Raw genomic sequence first — 19,569 nt, 5'->3', positions numbered from 1 at the left:
TTGCTTCCCTTCTAGCTCGTTGTTTGGATTCTTGGATCTTGGCACGTATCCGGGAGGGTAACCATGGATTTTGAAGATTTATCCATGGTATGGCCCAAGATCTTGCACTGAGTGCAGTAGAGACGATCTTTCTTGGAGGTCTTCTTGTAGTTGGACTCCTCTTTTAGTGCCACGGCCATGGTTTTCGACTGATCCTGTGTTGCAGATCCCAATCCCACAACTCTGTGTTTTTCTTCTTGAGTGATGAGGGAAAACACTTTGTTGATTGGGGGAATCGGATACATGAGAAGAAGCTGGCATCTGGAACTAGCATAGGAGTCTTTTAGCCCCATGAGGAAGATCATCACATAGATGTTGTCGTTGAACGCAGCAAGATCTTTGGCCGCTCCACATTTACATCCTCCACATTTTCTGGAAATCTTCCTATAGCGACTTGATTATGGTGAAGTGAGATGCTATGGATCTTGAATCTTGAGTCAGATTCACCAATTTTCTCAGGACTTGGAAAATTCTCGGACCATTGCTCTGTTGGAAGCGTTCTTGGAGGTCTTTCCACATCGCCTCTGCAGAATCACCAAACTGAATACGGGAGGCAATTTCTTTGGAGATGGCGTTGAGGATCCATGAAACCACAATGTTGTTGTTTCTTTTCCACGCGTTCAACCGTGGATTATCAGGCGCTGGTTTCAAGATAGTTTCGTCGATGAAGGTGAACTTGTTCTTCACGGAGAGGGCGATTAGCATCGATCGGCTCCATGATGCGTAGTTATCGCCGGTGAGAAGCTGCGAGACAAGTATGGCTCCAGGATTGTCGTTGTGATGAAGGTAGTATGGATTCTCCATCGGATCTTCCATCACAGCTCTTTTTGTGATGATTCCTTTGGGGTTGGATTGAGATTCTGTCAATTGCTTCGAGTCCTTGGTCAGAGGATCCATGGTGATGCGAAGCGATTCCGATCAGACGACTTCACCAAGAGTGCACGATATCAGCGCTCTGATAGCATATCGTGTTCTACAGACCCAGAAATTAGGACAAAATGTAGAAGAAGAGACAAACAAGAGAATGAAAAGAAAGATTCTCGGAAGAATTGATTTGATTGATTAACTAACCAATGTACATGAGAGATACACATATATAGGCATGCTAACAAGGCAAGTCCCAGTACAATCAGCAAATCAGGCTGACTGTAAACCAAACAAACAAAACGATGAGTCGTTTATGAATAAATAACACAAACATATAAGTGACTTGCACAACACACAAGCTCACCAATACAACAGCTTAACATTAATTACACAATACACAAGCTCACCAATACAACAACTTAACACTATGTACATAATCCCAATAATTAACTATCTTCACGGACAGGGACGAAGCCAGGAATTCAAGTTAAGGGAGGCTAATATGCATAAAAAATTGAGGGAGCGCTAATTTGTAAACATTAGGAGTAAATTTTTTTTAAAAAACTAAAAAACAGTGAAAAAGTGCCAATTTTTTTAGGGGGCTATAGCACCCCTTGAGCACTATGTGGTTTCGTGCCTGTTCACGAACATATATACTTGGGGGGATACTCAAAATGAATATCCGATGTCTTTCATTAAAGAGGTCATGTGAAAAAAGTGCCAATTTTTTTAGGAGGCTATCGCTGACTTTGGCATCGACAAGTGCTGGGGAGACATATACTTCTCCACACACATAACAAGGATGACTGCCCAACTCTGCCTCCTGGAGAGGCATCTTAATTTCAATGGTGGCCTTATACGACTCGTCAGTGTGTATTTAAATCGATCTTGATAGCTGGTACAGATCTCGCGCGAGACTAATTCTCTGAGTTGGGCTCAGCTCTTGGACGTGCTCTTTGTTGAGTCATTATGTGTCATAGACGGTCTTCAAGTCAAATGGATTTTATTTTTATTTTTTGAATCGGTCACATTGTTCAGGCGAATTTTAGTGAAATGGCGAAATCCTACACTCCAATTGTCATGATCATCATATTTAAAATTTAATTTGGGTGTTTTCAATTCTTTCATTAACGAGTTGATGTTTTGAATTTAATGAAGAAACTTATTTTGCTGGCCCTGGGTATAATGCAAATGTGTATTACATTCCATAAAAGGGCAATGACTCTGGTTTGTTACAGAAAGACCAAAGTTATGTATTGTATATAGAGGAAGAAAATGAAAATTTTAAGACGACGTCAAATCGATATTTCGAATTACAACTTGCAAGAGCCATAGAATGGTCAAAATACAAAATCGCATACGACGGTGATCTAAAACCAATCCGAACCAAGGATGTTGGCACGTACAATCTCTCCCAAAAGAGAAATTTCATTTTCTAGACTCAAAAACTATGAAAATATCACCATTAGACCCATTACTTAAAAAATATCCAAAATTGGACTGTTGGACACTTTTAAGACGAAAATACCATCATTTCAAAATAAACCCTAATCTTCTTCTCCAACCACACCATTCTCACTCTCTCACTCTCACTTTCTCTCCAACCACACCATTCCGACGCCCATTCCGACGCCAACCACACCCATTCCGACGAGTTCCGACACGCCTCCGACCGAAGCTCCGACACACCTCCGACCGGAGAGACCAAAACCACCATAGCTCCAACCTTCACCAAATCACAAAAAAAGTTAGTTTTTTTTTTTTTTTTTTTTTATTTTTTTTTTTTTTATAGTTTTTTCATGGTTTTATTAGAGTAGGAATGATAGGATACAAGATTTGAATGGTTATTAGTTATTTTAGGTTGATTTGAATGATATTTGGAGGTGAATTTTTTTTTTCTTTCAAATTTCTGGGAATTCCCGATGAATACCATCGAAATTCATCGGAAACTGTCGGATCCGACAGTTTCCGATGAATTCCGATGGTATTCATCGGAAATTTCCGACCGATTCCGACGTTTTCCGACCTCTTCCGACGGTCTCCGATGGCCGCGAGTTCCGACAGTTTTTTGGCCGACAGTTTCCGACAGTTTTTATTTTTTTTTTATTTTTTATAAATAATTGAAGATAAATAAAGAGTTTTTTGTATTTTTTTTAAATGATGAACAACATAATTAATCTAATTAGTTGTTTGTGTAATTAATGATTAGTTTTTTTTTAATTATGAACATCATAAATAGTTGTTTTTTCTAATTAATGATTAATTGTTTTTTTATTATGATCAACAAACTAATTACTTGTTTTTTGTAAGTAGATTTTTTAAATGATGAACAACATAATTAATCTAATTAGTTGTTTTATATAATTAGTTTTTTTTAATTATGAATTCTTGGAGTTATGAAGTTTGTTGTTTTTTTTTAATTATGAATTCTTGGAGTTATGTTTAATTCTATTAATATTTTGTGATAATTAAATATGTAGGATAAATTGACGTATTTATGCGACCACGACTTTGCCGGTCGAATCACATACGGTGGTTCGGGGCATTTGAAGACGGTGAAAAAAAAATTCACCGATCTCGGTCTACTTCAAAGGGTCGCGGAGAGTCCGTTCGCTCAATTCTTCGAAGGGAGCACACTAAACTTTTCTACGGTACTTCTACACTCTCTTCTTCTACGTAAGATCCACCCAACAAAAAGGGGGGAGATTCATTTCGGAATAGGAAATAAACGCGTGAGATTCGGGAGACTCGAATACGCATTGATAACCGGAATGAGCATGGAAGATGGTCCATCGAAGGAGGAGTAGAATGAGCGGAGGAGCAATAGGCTCACTAAAGATTACTTGAACTGCGTGTCAAACGCCAGGTTCGACGTCTTGATTAGCGCGTTCAAGACATGTCAAGATCCAAACGACGTGTACAAGCTTGGATTATGTTTGTTTGTCTTGGGATATCTCCTCGGACTAGAACACAACAAGGCAGTCAACGATAAGTACCTATACATGGTTGAGGATTTTCCGTTCTTCTATTCTCTGCCATGGGGGAACATCTCGTGGGCTGAGATGATGTCTTCCCTCTCAGTAAACTTGTTGCGGTACTACGAACGAGTAAAGGAGAAATCTCTCAAAGAGAATGTCCTACAGAAGGAGGCGAAGTATTCCTTATAAGGGAATTTGCACGCGGTGCAATATTGGGCGTTCGAGGCGATCCCAGAGATTGGTCAGCAGTTCAGGAATAATGCCGGTGTTCGAGTACCGAGGATGAATTCTTGGTCAAGCACTCGAGTGATCACGCGCAAGGACGTGGAGAAGATTTTACTAAAAAAAACCGTAATTTATAATTTTTAAAAATATTTTATAACTACAATTATCTAACTTATAAATTTTAATAAATTTTGTTGTGTTGGAGCTCGGTGTTTTTCAGATGTTGAGACCACGGACCGGAGAGCGCGAGTTCTTCGAGCTACTAGAGACGCAACTCAGTCAATCACTCTATCCGACTGAAAGCGAAGACGTGGTTGAGCCACGTAATATCGAGGAAGAGATTGACTTAGTAGAGTCAACGGCGAAAGAAGCCGGCGTGCTCAGACAAGACGAAGAGGAGAAGTCGTGGAGTGATGAAGACGATGACGAAGCCGACGTAAGTTCTAGTTTATTTATTAATTAGTGATTAGTTTATAATTTATTAATTAGTTAGTAGATTATTTACTAATAAATGATTAGTTTATCATTTATTAATGAGTAAGTAGTTTATTATTATTCATTTCAGTTCGAACGTCCCGATCATCCCGCACCTCCCGCTCCTCCCAATCATCCCGCTCCTCCCGAGAGTCACGATCATCCCGCATCTCCCGCTCGACCCGATCATCCTGCTCCGTGGGCTTTGACGGAGAATATGTGGAATCAAATGATACATTCTCAGACAACCGTCTTGAGAGCACTGAGTACGAACGGTCGCAGGCTAGAAAGAATGAGGCAAGATCAGGTTAGTATTAATTTTCGTTTAATAAATAAGTTTCTAATCAGTCGTTTCTATAAATGTTTAGTTTCTTATTCAGTATTTTGTGTCACAATTTATAGCTTGACATGCTTGAGAAGATAAACATCATGTTCGAAGACGTGACAGGTTTACCTCCGGGGCCGTTACCAACTACGCAAGCTGGTTCACGCCGTCGACATCGATCGCGTAGTCCTCCTCCTCCTGGTCCTCCTGATCCCCCTAGTCCTCCTAGTTCTCCTAGTCCTCCTCCACCACCTCCTCCTCCTCCTCCTCCTCCTTCACAGCCGTCCTCTTCGACAAAGCCGCCTTACTCGACTTCATCGTCGAAGAAGCCGTCCTCTTCGACAATACCGCCTTCTTCGACTCCATCGTCGAGGAAGCCACCCTCTCCGAAAAGGAAACGTTCACGACGGCTCGATGTATCGGAAAAGACGCTACCATTGTCAACCCTAGTGCAGAAGAGGCTAAGGTCGGAAAGCGACTCGGTACAAACGCCATCTCAGAAGCGTCACCGAAAAGATACTTTTCCCTCCGATTTCACGGACCCGACGCGGCCGAAATACTCCTCAGAGGTGCGGGTAACGCCGTTCAGACCATTGAAGGAACCAAAAACTTCTGATTGGCATGACTGCGTGAAGTGGACCCGCACTTCTAAACTTGAGGGGAAGTTCCTGGGGCGAGTTTATGTGAAGGTCGCTGATGTAGAGACCGACTTCTTCAAGCTCCTATTGGAAAATGGAAAATGGCTAACAGATACGGTAAGTCGAATTACATTGTTTTGAATACGTTTATAAATAAAAAATTAATTAATATGTTTGTTGTTTCATACACGATCACAGCATATTGATGCTATTCTGGATATGCTTCGGAGACGCCAACGACAGTATGCGGAGTATCGTCAAGACGTATGTGATACCCGGTGGGTCCAAAACGTATACGGTCGTTATATGAAGCAAGAGGAGAACAAGAAGATAGCCGCAGAACAAGGCACAGAGGTGGAGCTCGTAGAATGGGATCACAGAGTCGTGTTGGACCCGATGACTGGCTGCAGCGATTCCCAAGTCATTCCGTGGACTAGAGCGCGAGAGATTTTGTATGTCGTCAACTTCAAGAACATGCATTGGTTCACGTTCCGGGTCGATCTTCAAGAGTGGACCATAACCGTCTTGGATTTCCAGAAAGATATTGCGCATATGCAACACAATTCAATTGATTTTAACACGATGATGGAGGTTAGTAAAATCTTATATACTCTCCTGAACTTTATGTTTATTATCTTACATTATTATAACATTATTATGTTAACGTAGAATTGGAGTCGAGCGTTGCCAACGGTTATGGCAGAGTCGGGGATGTACAACGAGCATCCAAGGGCGGAGCGAGAACTAGATGGCGGCCGAATTCGACTTCCACAGTTACTATGGCTAGTCGATGAAAAAGTGCCACAATGTGTTATAAGGTATGTAATTTGAATAAGAACAAGATTAAGAGTATTTTGTGTATAAATTTTGTGGTTTTGTCTTTCAGTGGTGATTGCGGGATGTTCGCAATCAAGTATGTGGAGCACATCCTTGTTGGCGCGGGGTTCGATACACTTCTAAGCGAGAACATGAGGACGTTCAGGAAGAAATGGTCGACCGATTTATTTTTCCAATTAGAAGCGCGATGATATGTATTCATTAAATATTTGGATATTTATGTGTCGTTAAATATTTTAAAATGTTATTTTAATGTTCGCTATGAAATTATATAATAAGTAGTAAATATAAATATAAACTACAAATATTCAACAAAAGACGTACATAAAGATGAAGTTGTCAACATAAAAATACGTCATAAATTCAAAACAAACAAAATAAAAGATAAATGTTGTCACTCTCTCCAAGTGCATGTCTTCCTGTTATGGCCCATACCACCACATTTACCACATTTGCGGTGAATAACAACTTTTTCGCCTTGCGAAGGATATTGATTGATCCTACGCCTTCCTTGTTTACTTTTCTTCGGTCGACCGGCTTGTTTCTTTTCAATTGGTTCTGACACCTTCATGTTCTTTATGTCATCCGGAACGTTCCATTGGTCTTCATTCCCAACAGGATATATGGATTCCGTGTACATCTCAATCCATGTCTCATTCGAATAGAAAGGACTGCATAAAGAATAGATGTCGACACTCCTGTGTTGTGCAGATGCAATGGCATGCTCGCATGGGATTCCAAGTAGTTGTGGTAGCCCGCACGTGCATGTCTTTCTCAACAAATCAACATCAAAGTCACCTCTCTCGTCTTTGACATGACATTCATACATACCGAGTCCATAGGTATTGACGAATTGTGCCTTTCTATTTAGATGGGCGAGATTGTCTTGAAACTTCGGGGACAGTCTTGTATCACATTTTCTAGCCATTTCTTCTCGATCAAAAAACCACGTTTGGAGTGTGAATCTAATAAACTCAAGCAACGTGGTAATTGGAAACGTTCTAGCATTCCTCGTCTTATTGTTGAAGCTTTCTGCATTATTACTTGTCATTATATCGTACCTATATAAACAGTTACATATTAGCGACGTTCTAGTTAAAACACTTGTAATGACAAAGGGAAAAGTTTTAGTTTTACCGTTTTCCAGGGAAAAATGCTCTTGCCCACCGATCAAAACCGACTTCCTCGAGATACTTAGCCATCTCGACATCTTTTCTCCTCAATTGCTGAAAATGAGCTTCGAAAGCCCGCTTATTGAAGGCATAAGCGGCATCATACAGTTCAATGCCACAATGATCGGTCTTGAATTTGTGCTGGACATTTAGTTTGAGATGATGGAAGCATGCTCCATGAGGGATACCGGGAAACACCACTTCGACGCCATGTATGATGCTAACATGTCGATCGGATATGAACACCAACTCTTCAACGTCTTCACCGATAGCTTCTCTCAACTTTCTCAAAAACCAAATCCACGAAGCATGACACTTGCTATCTACTACCCCGAATGCAAGTGGATATAATTGTGAATTAGCATCCATCGCAATTGCGCATAGCAACTGTCCACCGTATTTTGTCTTAAAAAATGAACCGTCTAATGATATCACCGGTCGACAAGACTTGAATCCTCTACGACACGCTCCAATAGAAAAGACTGCGTACTTGAATCTATCGCCATCTTTCACAAACGCAGTCAGAGTCCCAGGGTTCTTCTGCTCCAACATGTATAGCCAAGATGCTAACTTCTGATAAGATTCTTCTGGCGTACCCCTTACGTATGAAATTGCTTTCTCTCTGGTTCTCCAAGCTTTCAAGTACGAGATGTCAACACCCCATCTTGTCTTGACTTCCTCTCTTACGTTATGTGCCGAATACTCAGCCATAGAGCTAATACTGTACTTATCTTTAAAGACGTGACCAATAACCCAAGGTGCAGCTCCTCTATGTCCTTCTGTTCGAACCACACGCGCACAAGAATGTCTACTCTCGTACGACGTAATCTGCCACATATCAGACCACTGTACAACACCACTCAGCTTCCACGTGCACATCTCATTTTTGCATATGACATACCATCTACTTTTCGAAGAGGATTTCACTCTAAACTCGAAATTATATTTTAGAGCAAAAACATGAATCTCTTGCTTCATCTGCTTCTTGGACTCAAACTCCTTCCCGAGGTATATGTCTTTTGTGCTACCTATTGCATTCAATGGTTATAATACATATAACATAACATTTTTCATTTAAGAATATAAGTATATCTCATTCTTAATACCTGTCGAAGAATTTGGCAACTGACTTGGACTGTCATTATGTTCTTCCTTGACAAAATCATCGGTTGTGAAGTCGGGGGCTTTCCATGAGTAAGGCACGCAATCTGTTGGTGGTACAACTTTATGAGGGTTACGTGATGGTTCACCGTGTCCCGATGGTTCACCCTGTCCCGATGGTACTGTAAAATGTTTTACAAAATCTTCATATTCTTCAGTGTCCACGAACTCTTCAAATTCTGTTCCTTTGTCACAGTTGTGTCTATCATCTACGTCAAACTTCTCTTCATCATCCACATCGTTGTTGTGGTAGTCATATCTATCACGCTTGTATACTTCATCTATTAGACTGTTGAACACATGATTATCATCTCGGTCATTGGTAATAAGATTATGTTGTCTCTTGTTGAGTTCAACACGAGACAATTCTTCGTTCATCACATTTTTCCCTTTATCTTTTATTTTTGGAGTTAACGCCATGACTTCTTTCGATACCAAAGTTACACAAAGTGCATAACTTCTACGACTTTTATTCTTCGTATAATACTTAACGTCCATGTTGTCCTTCAACAAAGCAGGCTCAATTGGCATATTACCCGCCTCATATGGAACTTCAAACTTTCATACTTTGATCTGTCTATATCGACTCTCTTGTACACCTTGTCGACTAACTCCATGTAGGTTGTCTATTTCGAAACTTCAAGCGGAAATGTTCTCGCGTTTTTGAACACGTATAAGTGTCCATTTCTCTCCCACGTTCCGTTAACCATCACTAAAACTGCAAGAAATATCACAAAAATGCATTAAACTTTGATTTTTTCCAAACTCATCGGAATTGGTCGGAACCGGTCGGAAACTGTCGGAATCGGTCGGAACCGGTCGGAACCGGTCGAAAACTGTCAGAAACTGTCGGAAAATTGGTCCTGTCGGAAAATGTCGGAATTTGTCGGAATATTGGCTTAAATTTCATCGGAATTTTTACATGAATTTCATCCGAAAAGGTCGGATTTCATCGGAAATAACGTTAAATTCCGGAAACTTTAACCTATATCTACCAACTTTATTTTTTCTATACAAGCTATATGACTAAAGCAATAAAAGATGAATGGAGAAGCATACTTACCCATTTTGAAGGAATTACACCAATTGGATACGCGAAATGATGAAAAAATGATAGAGAATGAGAGAAGTAGAGAATGAATTTTTTTAGTAGTGTTATATGGTCTTGTAAGGGTATTTTTGTCCGAAATGTGACCAAAAGTTCAATTTTGGATATTTTTTAAGTAACGGGTCTAATGGTGATATTTTCATAGTTTTTGAGTCTAGAAAATGAAATTTCTCTCCCAAAATGCATGACATAAAGGACCCTCCATTTTTTTTATTTTGAATACTCGAGGGCATGATGATGATGTGGTGAATGTGTAGTGGGTCCCCTACACCAACAAAAAAAAATGGAGACTCAGATGATGCGCCTCAACTATCCAAAAAAAAAAAAAAAAACAACAAACAAAATAAAACAAAACAAAAACTATATATATATCCTTGCTTTACTGTCTACCATACATGCCCGAAACAAAAGTTAAAATAGCGTCGGTATCTCATGTATAATGAAGTCTCAGCAAAATTCCATACAAATATCATATTATTTATAAATAAATAAAGAGTTATTAAGTTATATAGCCACACGGTATAGTGAATTGAGATATAGTCAACCTTTGATTAATTTATTGTAAATAGTCGAGTGTACTTATTAACAAATTAGTAAAAGACTTATTTAATAGTCAAACATGTAAAAAATAGGTAGTTAATAAGCTGCCACGTATGCAAGTTGGCTATTTACAAATTATTTACCAAAAGTTGGCTAATTTACAATTCATATAGTTTATGTGACTTACTATTGGAGGAGTTATGCTATTCAGATTATTTGTTTTTCATTGTCGTTTGTTTTAGTTTGATCAAAAACGACTTGTCGTCGTTGTTGTAACTAATTTTTTCTTCTTTTTCTTTTCTGTAACTCTGTGTATAAAATGAATTTCAATTCCTCAATCAATGAATTAATTCAGTCTTTTCATTTCATTCATTTCACTTTCTGAAATTCCTTTCTCTTTCTCGATCATTGGTTCTCAGAATCCAATATGGTATCAGAGCATTTTTTTTTCCGCAAATCCTGAGATCGTGTGATCGTTTTTCTCCTTTTTCCGAATCCCGTTTCTTCTCCAATTCTCGTTTTCACGCATCAGTAATCCTCATCAACAACAATGGAGACTGAAGCTTCATCAATGGAGAACCAGATCGCCGGAGTCACTGGAAACACCAGACCTAGGTCTAACATCGAGGATCAATTCTCGCCTTTTTACCTTCACCATCCTGATTCATCCGGAGGTAGTCTTGTCTCAAACGTCCTCAACGGAACTAACTGCATGCCTTGGAGTCGCTCGATGATGATTGTTCTTGAAGCCAAGAACAAATTGGGATTCATCGATGGCTCTATCAAGAAACCTCCACCAGAGGATCCAGATCTCCTTCGATTATGGAGCAAGAATAACAGCACCATTATTGCCTGGATTATGAATTCAGTAAGCAAAGAAATTGCCTCTAGCCTTCTTCTTGGTGGTACTGCCATGGATATCTGGAACGATTTGAAGGATCGCTTCCAGCAAAGCAACGGACCAAGGATCTTTCAGCTGAGACGCGAGTTCATCAATCTGGCGCAAGAAAATCAATCCATTGGTGTGTTCTTCACGAAGCTCAAGTCAATCCACCAAGACCTCTGCGAATTCAAGCCAGAATGTACCTGTTCTTGTACATGTGGAGGAAAGGCAAAGCTGCACCAGTTCGCCGAGTCTGAGTACGTTATGCAATTTCTCATGGGACTGAATGAGAACTACACTCATGCTCGTGGACAAATCCTCTTGATGGAGCCAATTCCTCCAATAAGCAAGGTGTACGCGATGCTAACACAAGAAGAAACGCAAAGATCGATCGGTCTTGACTCTCTTTCCTCAGGAGATCAATCCAACTTTTTGGCAATGACGATTCGTGATGATCAGAAGAAGCCTAAGGGCAAGGACAGGCCACTGTGTACGCATTGCAAGATGCTAGGACATACCATCGACAAATGCTACAAGATACACGGATATCCACCTGGATACAAATTCAAGACCAAGTCTCAAGTCAACACAGTCGAAGGAATAAGCACTGGATGTGGTGGTGATAACCTGACGGCAAACATAGCTTCCTCAAGCCTCTCAATGGATCAGATCCACCAATTGATAAATGATAAGTGAGATTCATTCACACTTATCTATGACTCTTAGATAAGAATCGAAGCTTGTTCTTAATGTTTTTTTTTATATTATTTTGTAGTTTTTATTGCATTTTCAGGTTTGAGAGACTATGAGAAGGTGGTGGTGCGAAAACGGGCTGAATCGGAGCTAAATCGAGCAAGTTATGGTCATTTGAAGTCAAGTCAACAAAAGTCAACGGCGGTCAACAAGAAGTCAGCGTTTCAAGGCTGGCGCGCCGCGCCCTGGTGGCTAAATTTACACCCGAGAGCTCGAGCGGCCAACGCGCAAGAGAGGCGCGGCGCGCCTTCAGAAATTCACGAGTGGCGCGGCGCGCCTGTTATGTGGCGCGCCGCGCCAGTTGCTTTTTCAGCATTTTGGAGCTCGTCTTTTAAATCATTTTTGGCCCTTGGATCTCATCCAAGGGTCCATATTTGCTCCGAAAACCTCTCCTAAATCCTCATATACACTTATTCAAAGAAGAGAAATGAGGCTTGACATAGAACATTTTTATTTTTGGTTTTGAAAACTTGAGAGAGAAAGTGAGAGAGAGAAAGCTAGGGTTTGACACTCATTTTGTTCTTGAGCTTGAGAGTGAAGAAGAAGAAGGAGAAGTGACAACCTCCATCATCCTCATCACCTCCATTTGTTCACCCTTAACTCTATCTCTTTTATTTATTGTTCTTTATTTATTTACTCTACTTATTGCTTTGTTGGATATATTTTAAGCTTTCAAGCATTCTATTTGAGTTTTGTTGATTACTTTTATCTATTGAGCATTGAATATTGTGATTACTTTATTGTTTTATCTAAGTGAAATATTGTAGTAGTGCTTGAGTTAATGAAAGCTTTGTTTGGTTGTTGAGATTAGCATTCAATGTCTTGTTTCTTTATTGTTTTGTTTCTTTTACTTATTTCAATTCTACTTTGTTTATTCTTAATTATGAGTAGCTAAATAGATTTGGGGTGCGATGTAGTTGAGTAGTTGAGTTGGTTGGTCATACATTTGGATTAGATTGGGGCTTCATGGTTGGGTTGAGAGTGAAATTCTATGGGTATGGGTGTGTGTTAGCGCTAACTAGAGTAGCTACCTAGTTAGTGAATCTTAGACAAGTTTAGACACCGAGAGGTAATAAACGAGTGAGCTCGACCCATCCCATCTTTAACCTTCCTAGAGGTATAGAAAGACTAGTGGGTAGTTGTAGTTGATTGAAATCCTGGGCTAAATGCGGTTTTGTGTTTTAATAGAACCCAAACCGAGAGGTGTAAGTTCGACACATAGCTAGATTCCTAAAGACTCGGGAGAGATTAGTGAATGTTATAGGAGGGATTGAGACTAAGTTTTAACACTCTAAACCCGAGCTTAGAATCGTATCTTGACCGACCGACTCGATGAAATAACGAAATCGTGCCCCTTCCTTTTAACTTGTGTTTAAATATTGTTTTCACTCTTGTTTACATTTCATCTTGTTCTCAAAACAATCAAAAACCCCCATTTTTCATTTCCATAACTCGAAAAAGAAAGCTAGTGAGTTTGCTTCGGAAATAGTCTAGAGTCCTTGTGGGATCGATATCCGTGCTTTTGCACTCTATTACTTGACGACACGTTTACTTGCGTCGTGTAGAATTTTTCTTTAGTTAAGAAAATTCCCATCAAGTTTTTGGCGCCGTTGCCGGGGACTACGGTTCTATTTTCGATTGAATTATCTAGTTTAATATTTGAGTTTGCTTGTTATTATTGTGCTTATTGTGTGTCTCTTATGTTTTAAAGGTGCATGCGACGACGTAACCCTCCGCTCATTCCTATCAATCACGAGATCGAACGGACTTGCCGACGGAACCGAGCGGAGGCAAGGTGAGCCGCCATGGAAGGAGATAATGAAGCACAACCTCGTGCTTGTCGAAACGGAGAACAAGTGGAAGAACGAAGGACCATACTCGATTATGGTCAACCCACTTTTGACGAGCATCAATCGGCGATATGAATTCCGGAGATGGAAGGGAACCCGAATTTCGAGATTAAAACCTCGATCATTCACATGGTGCAAAACAATCAATTCGCCGGTTCCCCCTCCGAAGATCCGCAAGACCACATCAACAATTTCTTGCGGATTGCAACACGTTCAACCTCCCTCATTTGTCCAAGGAAGCCGTGTGTCTCCGACTTTTCCCGTTCTCCATCCGAGACCGCGCACATGGGTGGTTATCCTCTCTTGCTCCGGGTTCGATCACCACATGGGATGACTTATGCTCGAAGTTCATCTCACGATTCTTCACTTTTGAGAAGATGACCCGGAGGAGAAACGAAATCCATAACTTTGGACAATACGACGGAGAGTCCCTCTACGAAGCGTGGGCTCGCTTCAAGGACATGATTCGGAAGTGTCCGGGCCACGGTATAGCGGAGTGGGTGCAACTACAAATCTTCTATAGCGGGCTTATGGCCTCGACTCAAGACCGAGTCAACACCGCATCGGGAGGCTCACTTCTCGACAACACCACCACCGACGCATTTGCACTACTCGAGAAGATGGCCCAAGTGAACGATCAATGCCCGGTCGAGAGGAGAATTGCCGCGAGAGAGCCGATAACTCCGGAGATGGAACTCCTCAAATCGTTGACAATTGAGGTAGCCAAACTCGCGAAGACCGTCCACGGTAAAGAAGCAGTGAAGGCGGTGGGGACATCTCACCACAAGTGTGGTTTGTGTGCGGGTCCTCACCCAACGGACGAATGTGGCGAGATAGAGGAGTCTAAGTTTGTGGGAAACCACAACAATCGTCCCACGTACCAAAACTCGGGGAATTATTACACGGGAGCGAGGAACAATCATCCAAACTTCTCATGGAGAAATCCTCAAGACCAAGTGGCAATGCAACCGGCTCCACCTCAACACCAACAACCATACCTCCCACCGCATCCTCAACAACACCATCAACAACACCATGGGAGCTCTCAATACCGGAATAATCCTCTTCCTCAAGACAAGAGACCGAATCTTGAAGATTTAATTGCCCAAATGGCAATTGAAAACACCAAGTTCATGACGAACACCACGGCCGCACTCGAACGCCAAGAAGCGGCCCTCAAAAGCAACTCGGCCCAAATAAGAACTCTTGAAGTTCAAATGGGTCACTTCGCTAAAGCCATGAGCAAGAGACCGCAAGGGTCCCTTCCAAGCAATACCGATGTCAACCCCCGATCACAATGTAACGCCATCACTTTGAGAAGTGGTAATGTGGTTGACAACTCGACCGAGAGCCAAGAGAAAAAGAAAGGAAAGGCGCATGTAGACGAGTCTTCACCGACGGATCAAGCTTCACCGACGTGACTTCCGATTGCTCCACCAATCACCAAGGTTCCCATTCAAGTCCCGTTCCCTCAACGCCTCAAGAAAAACAACATCGACAAGCAATTTGGTAAGTTTCTTGACATCTTCAAGAAACTAGAGATCAATATACCATTTGCCGATGCGATAGAGCAAATGCCGAAATACGCGAAATTCCTAAAGGAGATCATTACCCACAAGAGACGGATAAGCGAAGAGTGCGATACTATCGCTCTCACCGAGGAGTGTAGTGCGATTATCCAACGGAGGCTACCCACGAAGTTGAAAGATCCGGGGAGCTTCACCGTTCCTTGTGATATTGGAGGCTCGAATCTTGGGAGGGCGTTATGTGACTTGGGAGCTAGCATCAACTTGATGCCGTACTCAATCTTCCTCAAGCTTGGAATCGGAGAAATCAAACCGACTCGCATCACGCTTCAAATGGCGGACCGGTCAATCAAGTATCCTCGTGGAGTGATTGAAGATGTACTCGTGAAGGTGGATAAGTTCATCCTCCCCGCGGATTTTGTTGTGCTCGACATGGAGGAAGATAGGAACATTCCTATCATTTTGGGGAGACCTTTCTTGGCGACCGCCGGTGCTCTCATTGATGTGCAAAAAGGAGAGTTGAAGTTGCGAGTCAACGGCGAAGAAGCTCTTTTCAACGTTTTTGACTCGGTGAAGTACTCGAGAGCTAGCGATGACGTGTTCCGAGTCGATATGTGCAACTCCATCATCAACGATTATGCTCACCAATCCACCGACTTACTCGAGGTATGTCTTCTAAACTCAATGGATTTTGCTAATGAGTTGTTGAGATGTGAAGCTTTAGGTGAAGCAAATTACATGGATAGCTTTGAGCCAAACCGGAGGAAGTATTTTGAAAGTTTGGGAGAAAGACCACCACGAGTCCTTCCGTCCATCGAGAAGCCACACGAGCTAGATCTCAAGGAGTTGCCATCGCACTTCCGATATTCCTACCTAGGAGACGAGTCCACACTCCCGGTGATCATTTCCGGTCACTTGAGCAAAATGGAGGAAGAGAAACTCTTGGAGGTGTTGCGGAGACACAAGACCGCTTTAGGATGGACTTTGTCCGACATCAAAGGCATTAGTTCATCCTATTGCACGCACCGAATCCTCATGGAAGACGACCACCGCCCCTCGATCGAGCATCAAATACGACTCAACCCGGCGATGAAGGAAGTGGTGAGAAAGGAGATTTTGAAGTGGCTCGACGCCGGAGTCATTTACGCCATCTCCGATAGCCCTTGGGTGAGCCCGGTTCAATGTGTGCCGAAGAAAGGAGGCATAACGGTGGTGAAGAATGCCAACAACGAGCTCATTCCGACTCGAACGGTGACCGGTCACCGCATTTGCATGGACTACCGAAAGCTCAACAACGCAACTCGGAAAGACCATTTTCCGTTGCCATTCATTGATCAAATGCTCGACCGTCTCGCCGGCCACAACTACTATTGCTTCCTCGACGGCTATTCCGGGTACAATCAAATCGCCATCGCCCCCGAAGACCAAGAGAAGACCACCTTCACGTGTCCCTACGGCACGTTTGCTTTCCGGAGAATGCCATTTGGACTATGCAACGCACCGGCGACTTTCCAAAGATGCATGATGGCTATCTTCTCCGACATGGTGGAGCGTACCATTGAAGTATTCATGGACGATTTCTCAGTATTTGGTTCCGATTTTGACCAATGCCTTGAACACTTGTCCACGGTACATGCGAGGTGCGTTGAGACCAACTTAGTGCTCAATTGGGAAAAATGCCACTTTATGGTGAAGGAAGGCATCGTGTTGGGCCACCGAATTTCGGCACAAGGATTGGAGGTGGACCGAGCCAAGATAGAGACAATTTCTAAGCTACCCCCTCCCATCTCGGTGAAAGGAGTTCGAAGCTTTCTCGGCCATGCGGGCTTCTATAGGCGCTTCATCAAAGACTTCTCAAAGATCACCAAGCCTCTTTGTGGTCTACTCGAGAAAGACGCGAAGTTTGTCTTCACTTTGGAGTGTTTAGAAGCTTTCAACACTCTAAAGAAAATGTTAAGCACGGCCCCGATCATCACCGCCCCGGATTGGGACTTGCCTTTTGAGTTGATGTGCGACGCGAGTGACTTTGCGGTTGGAGCGGTTCTCGGCCAAAGGAAAGACAAGATCTTCCACACCATATACTATGCGAGCCGAACTCTCAACGAAGCTCAACTCAACTACACCACCACCGAAAAAGAGCTATTGGCCGTTGTATTCGCCTTCGACAAATTCCGACCATATGTCATCGGAAACAAGGTCATAGTCTACACCGATCATGCCACGATACGCTATTTGATGACGAAGAAAGATGCCAAGCCTCGGCTTATTCGGTGGGTTCTCTTGCTTCAAGAATTTGATGTGGAGATCAAGGACAAGAAAGGAACGGAGAACTTGGTAGCCGACCATCTCTCTCGTCTCGAGACCTTTGAGCACGTCCACGATCGTGCCAAGCCCATTGACGACTTATTCCCCGACGAGAAACTCATGGCGGTTCAAGGAGCCGCACGACCATGGTATGCCGATTATGTCAACTATTTAGTCGGCGAGGTGATTCCGGAAGACCTCAAGTCGTACCAAAAGAAGAAGTTTCTCTCGGATGTTCGAAGGTACTATTGGGAAGAGCCGATTCTCTATCGGCAATGTGCGGATCAAATCATTCGTCGGTGTGTTCCGGAAGATGAGATGGACTCGGTGATGAGGCATTGCCACAAGTTGGAATGTGGAGGGCACTTCGGCCCGACACGCACCGCGGCTAAGATTCTCCAAAGCGGTTTTTATTGGCCGTTGATCTTCAAGGATTGCCGAGAGTTCATCATGTCGTGCGATCGATGTCAACGGACGGGAAACATCTCCAACCGAAACGAGATGCCATTGACGAATGTTCAAGAGATCGAACCGTTTGATGTGTGGAGAATCGATTTCATGGGACCGTTCCCATCGTCTTACAACAACAAGTATATCCTCCTCGCGGTGGATTATGTGACGAAGTGGGTTGAAGCTAAGGCGACTCCGATGAGTGATGGTAAAGCGGTACTAAACTTTCTCAAGAAGAACATTTTGTCTCGTTTCGGTACTCCTCGGGCCATTATAAGTGACGGTGGATCTCACTTTTGTAACCGTCAATTCGAAGCACTTCTCGCCAAGTAAAGCGTGACTCATCGGAAGGCATTGGCTTATCATCCTCAAGCCAACGGTCAAGCGGAAGTTTCGAATCGAGAAATTAAGCAAATTCTCCAGAAGACGGTTGGAAGTTCCTTGAAGGATTGGTCCAACAAGCTCCACGATGCTCTTTGGGCCTACCGAACCGCGTTCAAGACGCCCTTAGGTATGTCCCCGTATCGACTTGTTTACGGGAAAGCTTGTCACTTACCCGTGGAACTTGAGCACAAGGCTTTGTGGGCAATGAAAAAGCTCAATTTTGACTACCAAGCGGCGGGGCAACAAAGACTTCTTCATCTCAACGCGCTTGACGAGCTAAGGACTGACGCGTACGAGAATGCTAAAATCTACAAAGAGAAGACTAAAGCATGGCACGACAAGCATCTCGTGCGAAAGGAGTTTGTAGTGGGCCAAAGAGTTCTTCTCTTCAACTCTCGGTTGAAACTTTTTCCCGGGAAATTGAAGTCTCGGTGGTCCGGCCCGTTCGAAGTCGTTCAAGTATTCCCATACGGCTCGGTGGAACTCAAGGCAGCCAATGGATCGACCTTCAAAGTGAATGGACAACGAGTGAAGCCATACTACGGCGGAGTATTCAAGAGTGAGCGGGTAGTCACTCTCCTCGCCCCGGAACAATGAACTACAAATCGGTACCCCGTCGAGCTCTAGACGTTAAATTAAGCGCTTGTGGGAGGCAACCCACGATTCTTTCGTTGTCTTTATTTTCTTTTATTAAAAAAAAAAATTCGAGACAGGGCGCGCCGCGCCATAACCATGGCGCGCCGCGCGCTAGTGAACAAAAAGTTCCCGAGAGCCAGCGCGTTGAGACGCGCTGGTAGGCGCGGCGCGCCTTCGTGTTTCTGGACATTGGCGCGACGCGCCTGATAAATGGCGCGGCGCGCCTATGCGTTTTAATAACTTCGAAGTTGGCTCAAAACACACCATTTTCAAATTTCCTCAAACTCTCTCCCTCCCCCTCCGACCCTACACTCATTTGCTCGAAATTTCTCATTCCAAACACAAAATTTCTTCAAAATCTTGCATCCAACATCATCATTTGTGCATTTTCTTTGGATTTCATCGTTGATTTCGACTCT

At 42.7% G+C, this 19,569-nt stretch overlaps 3 protein-coding genes across 3 annotated transcripts; 1 reads left to right on the top strand and 2 right to left on the bottom strand.

Annotated features, from left to right (window-relative positions):
- Positions 1–11: 11 nt before the first annotated feature.
- LOC149393333 (uncharacterized) lies at positions 12–936 on the bottom strand. The gene is made up of 2 exons (XM_089617985.1): positions 487–936; positions 12–419 (listed from the first exon to the last, which is right to left on the bottom strand). The coding sequence occupies exons 1-2, from the start codon at positions 934–936 to the stop codon at positions 12–14; spliced, it is 858 nt and encodes a 285-aa protein (XP_089474111.1).
- Positions 937–7,516: 6,580 nt separating this feature from the next.
- On the bottom strand, positions 7,517–8,309 carry LOC149393332 (uncharacterized). The gene has a single exon (XM_089617984.1). The coding sequence runs from the start codon at positions 8,264–8,266 to the stop codon at positions 7,517–7,519; it is 750 nt and encodes a 249-aa protein (XP_089474110.1). The 5' UTR covers positions 8,267–8,309.
- A 5,918-nt stretch (positions 8,310–14,227) lies between these two features.
- On the top strand, positions 14,228–15,271 carry LOC149393331 (uncharacterized). The gene has a single exon (XM_089617983.1). It carries the CDS (start codon positions 14,228–14,230, stop codon positions 15,269–15,271), a length of 1,044 nt encoding a protein of 347 aa, XP_089474109.1.
- Positions 15,272–19,569: the final 4,298 nt, after the last annotated feature.

The sequence above is a fragment of the Urtica dioica genome, chromosome 6 (assembly GCF_054948205.1).
Source record: "Urtica dioica subsp. dioica isolate 48M chromosome 6, U.dioica_male_clone48M_v1_H2, whole genome shotgun sequence".
NCBI lineage: Eukaryota > Viridiplantae > Streptophyta > Magnoliopsida > Rosales > Urticaceae > Urtica > Urtica dioica.
Note: the sequence above shows the minus strand (reverse complement) of the source record. Positions and strands in the feature narration are given on the sequence as shown.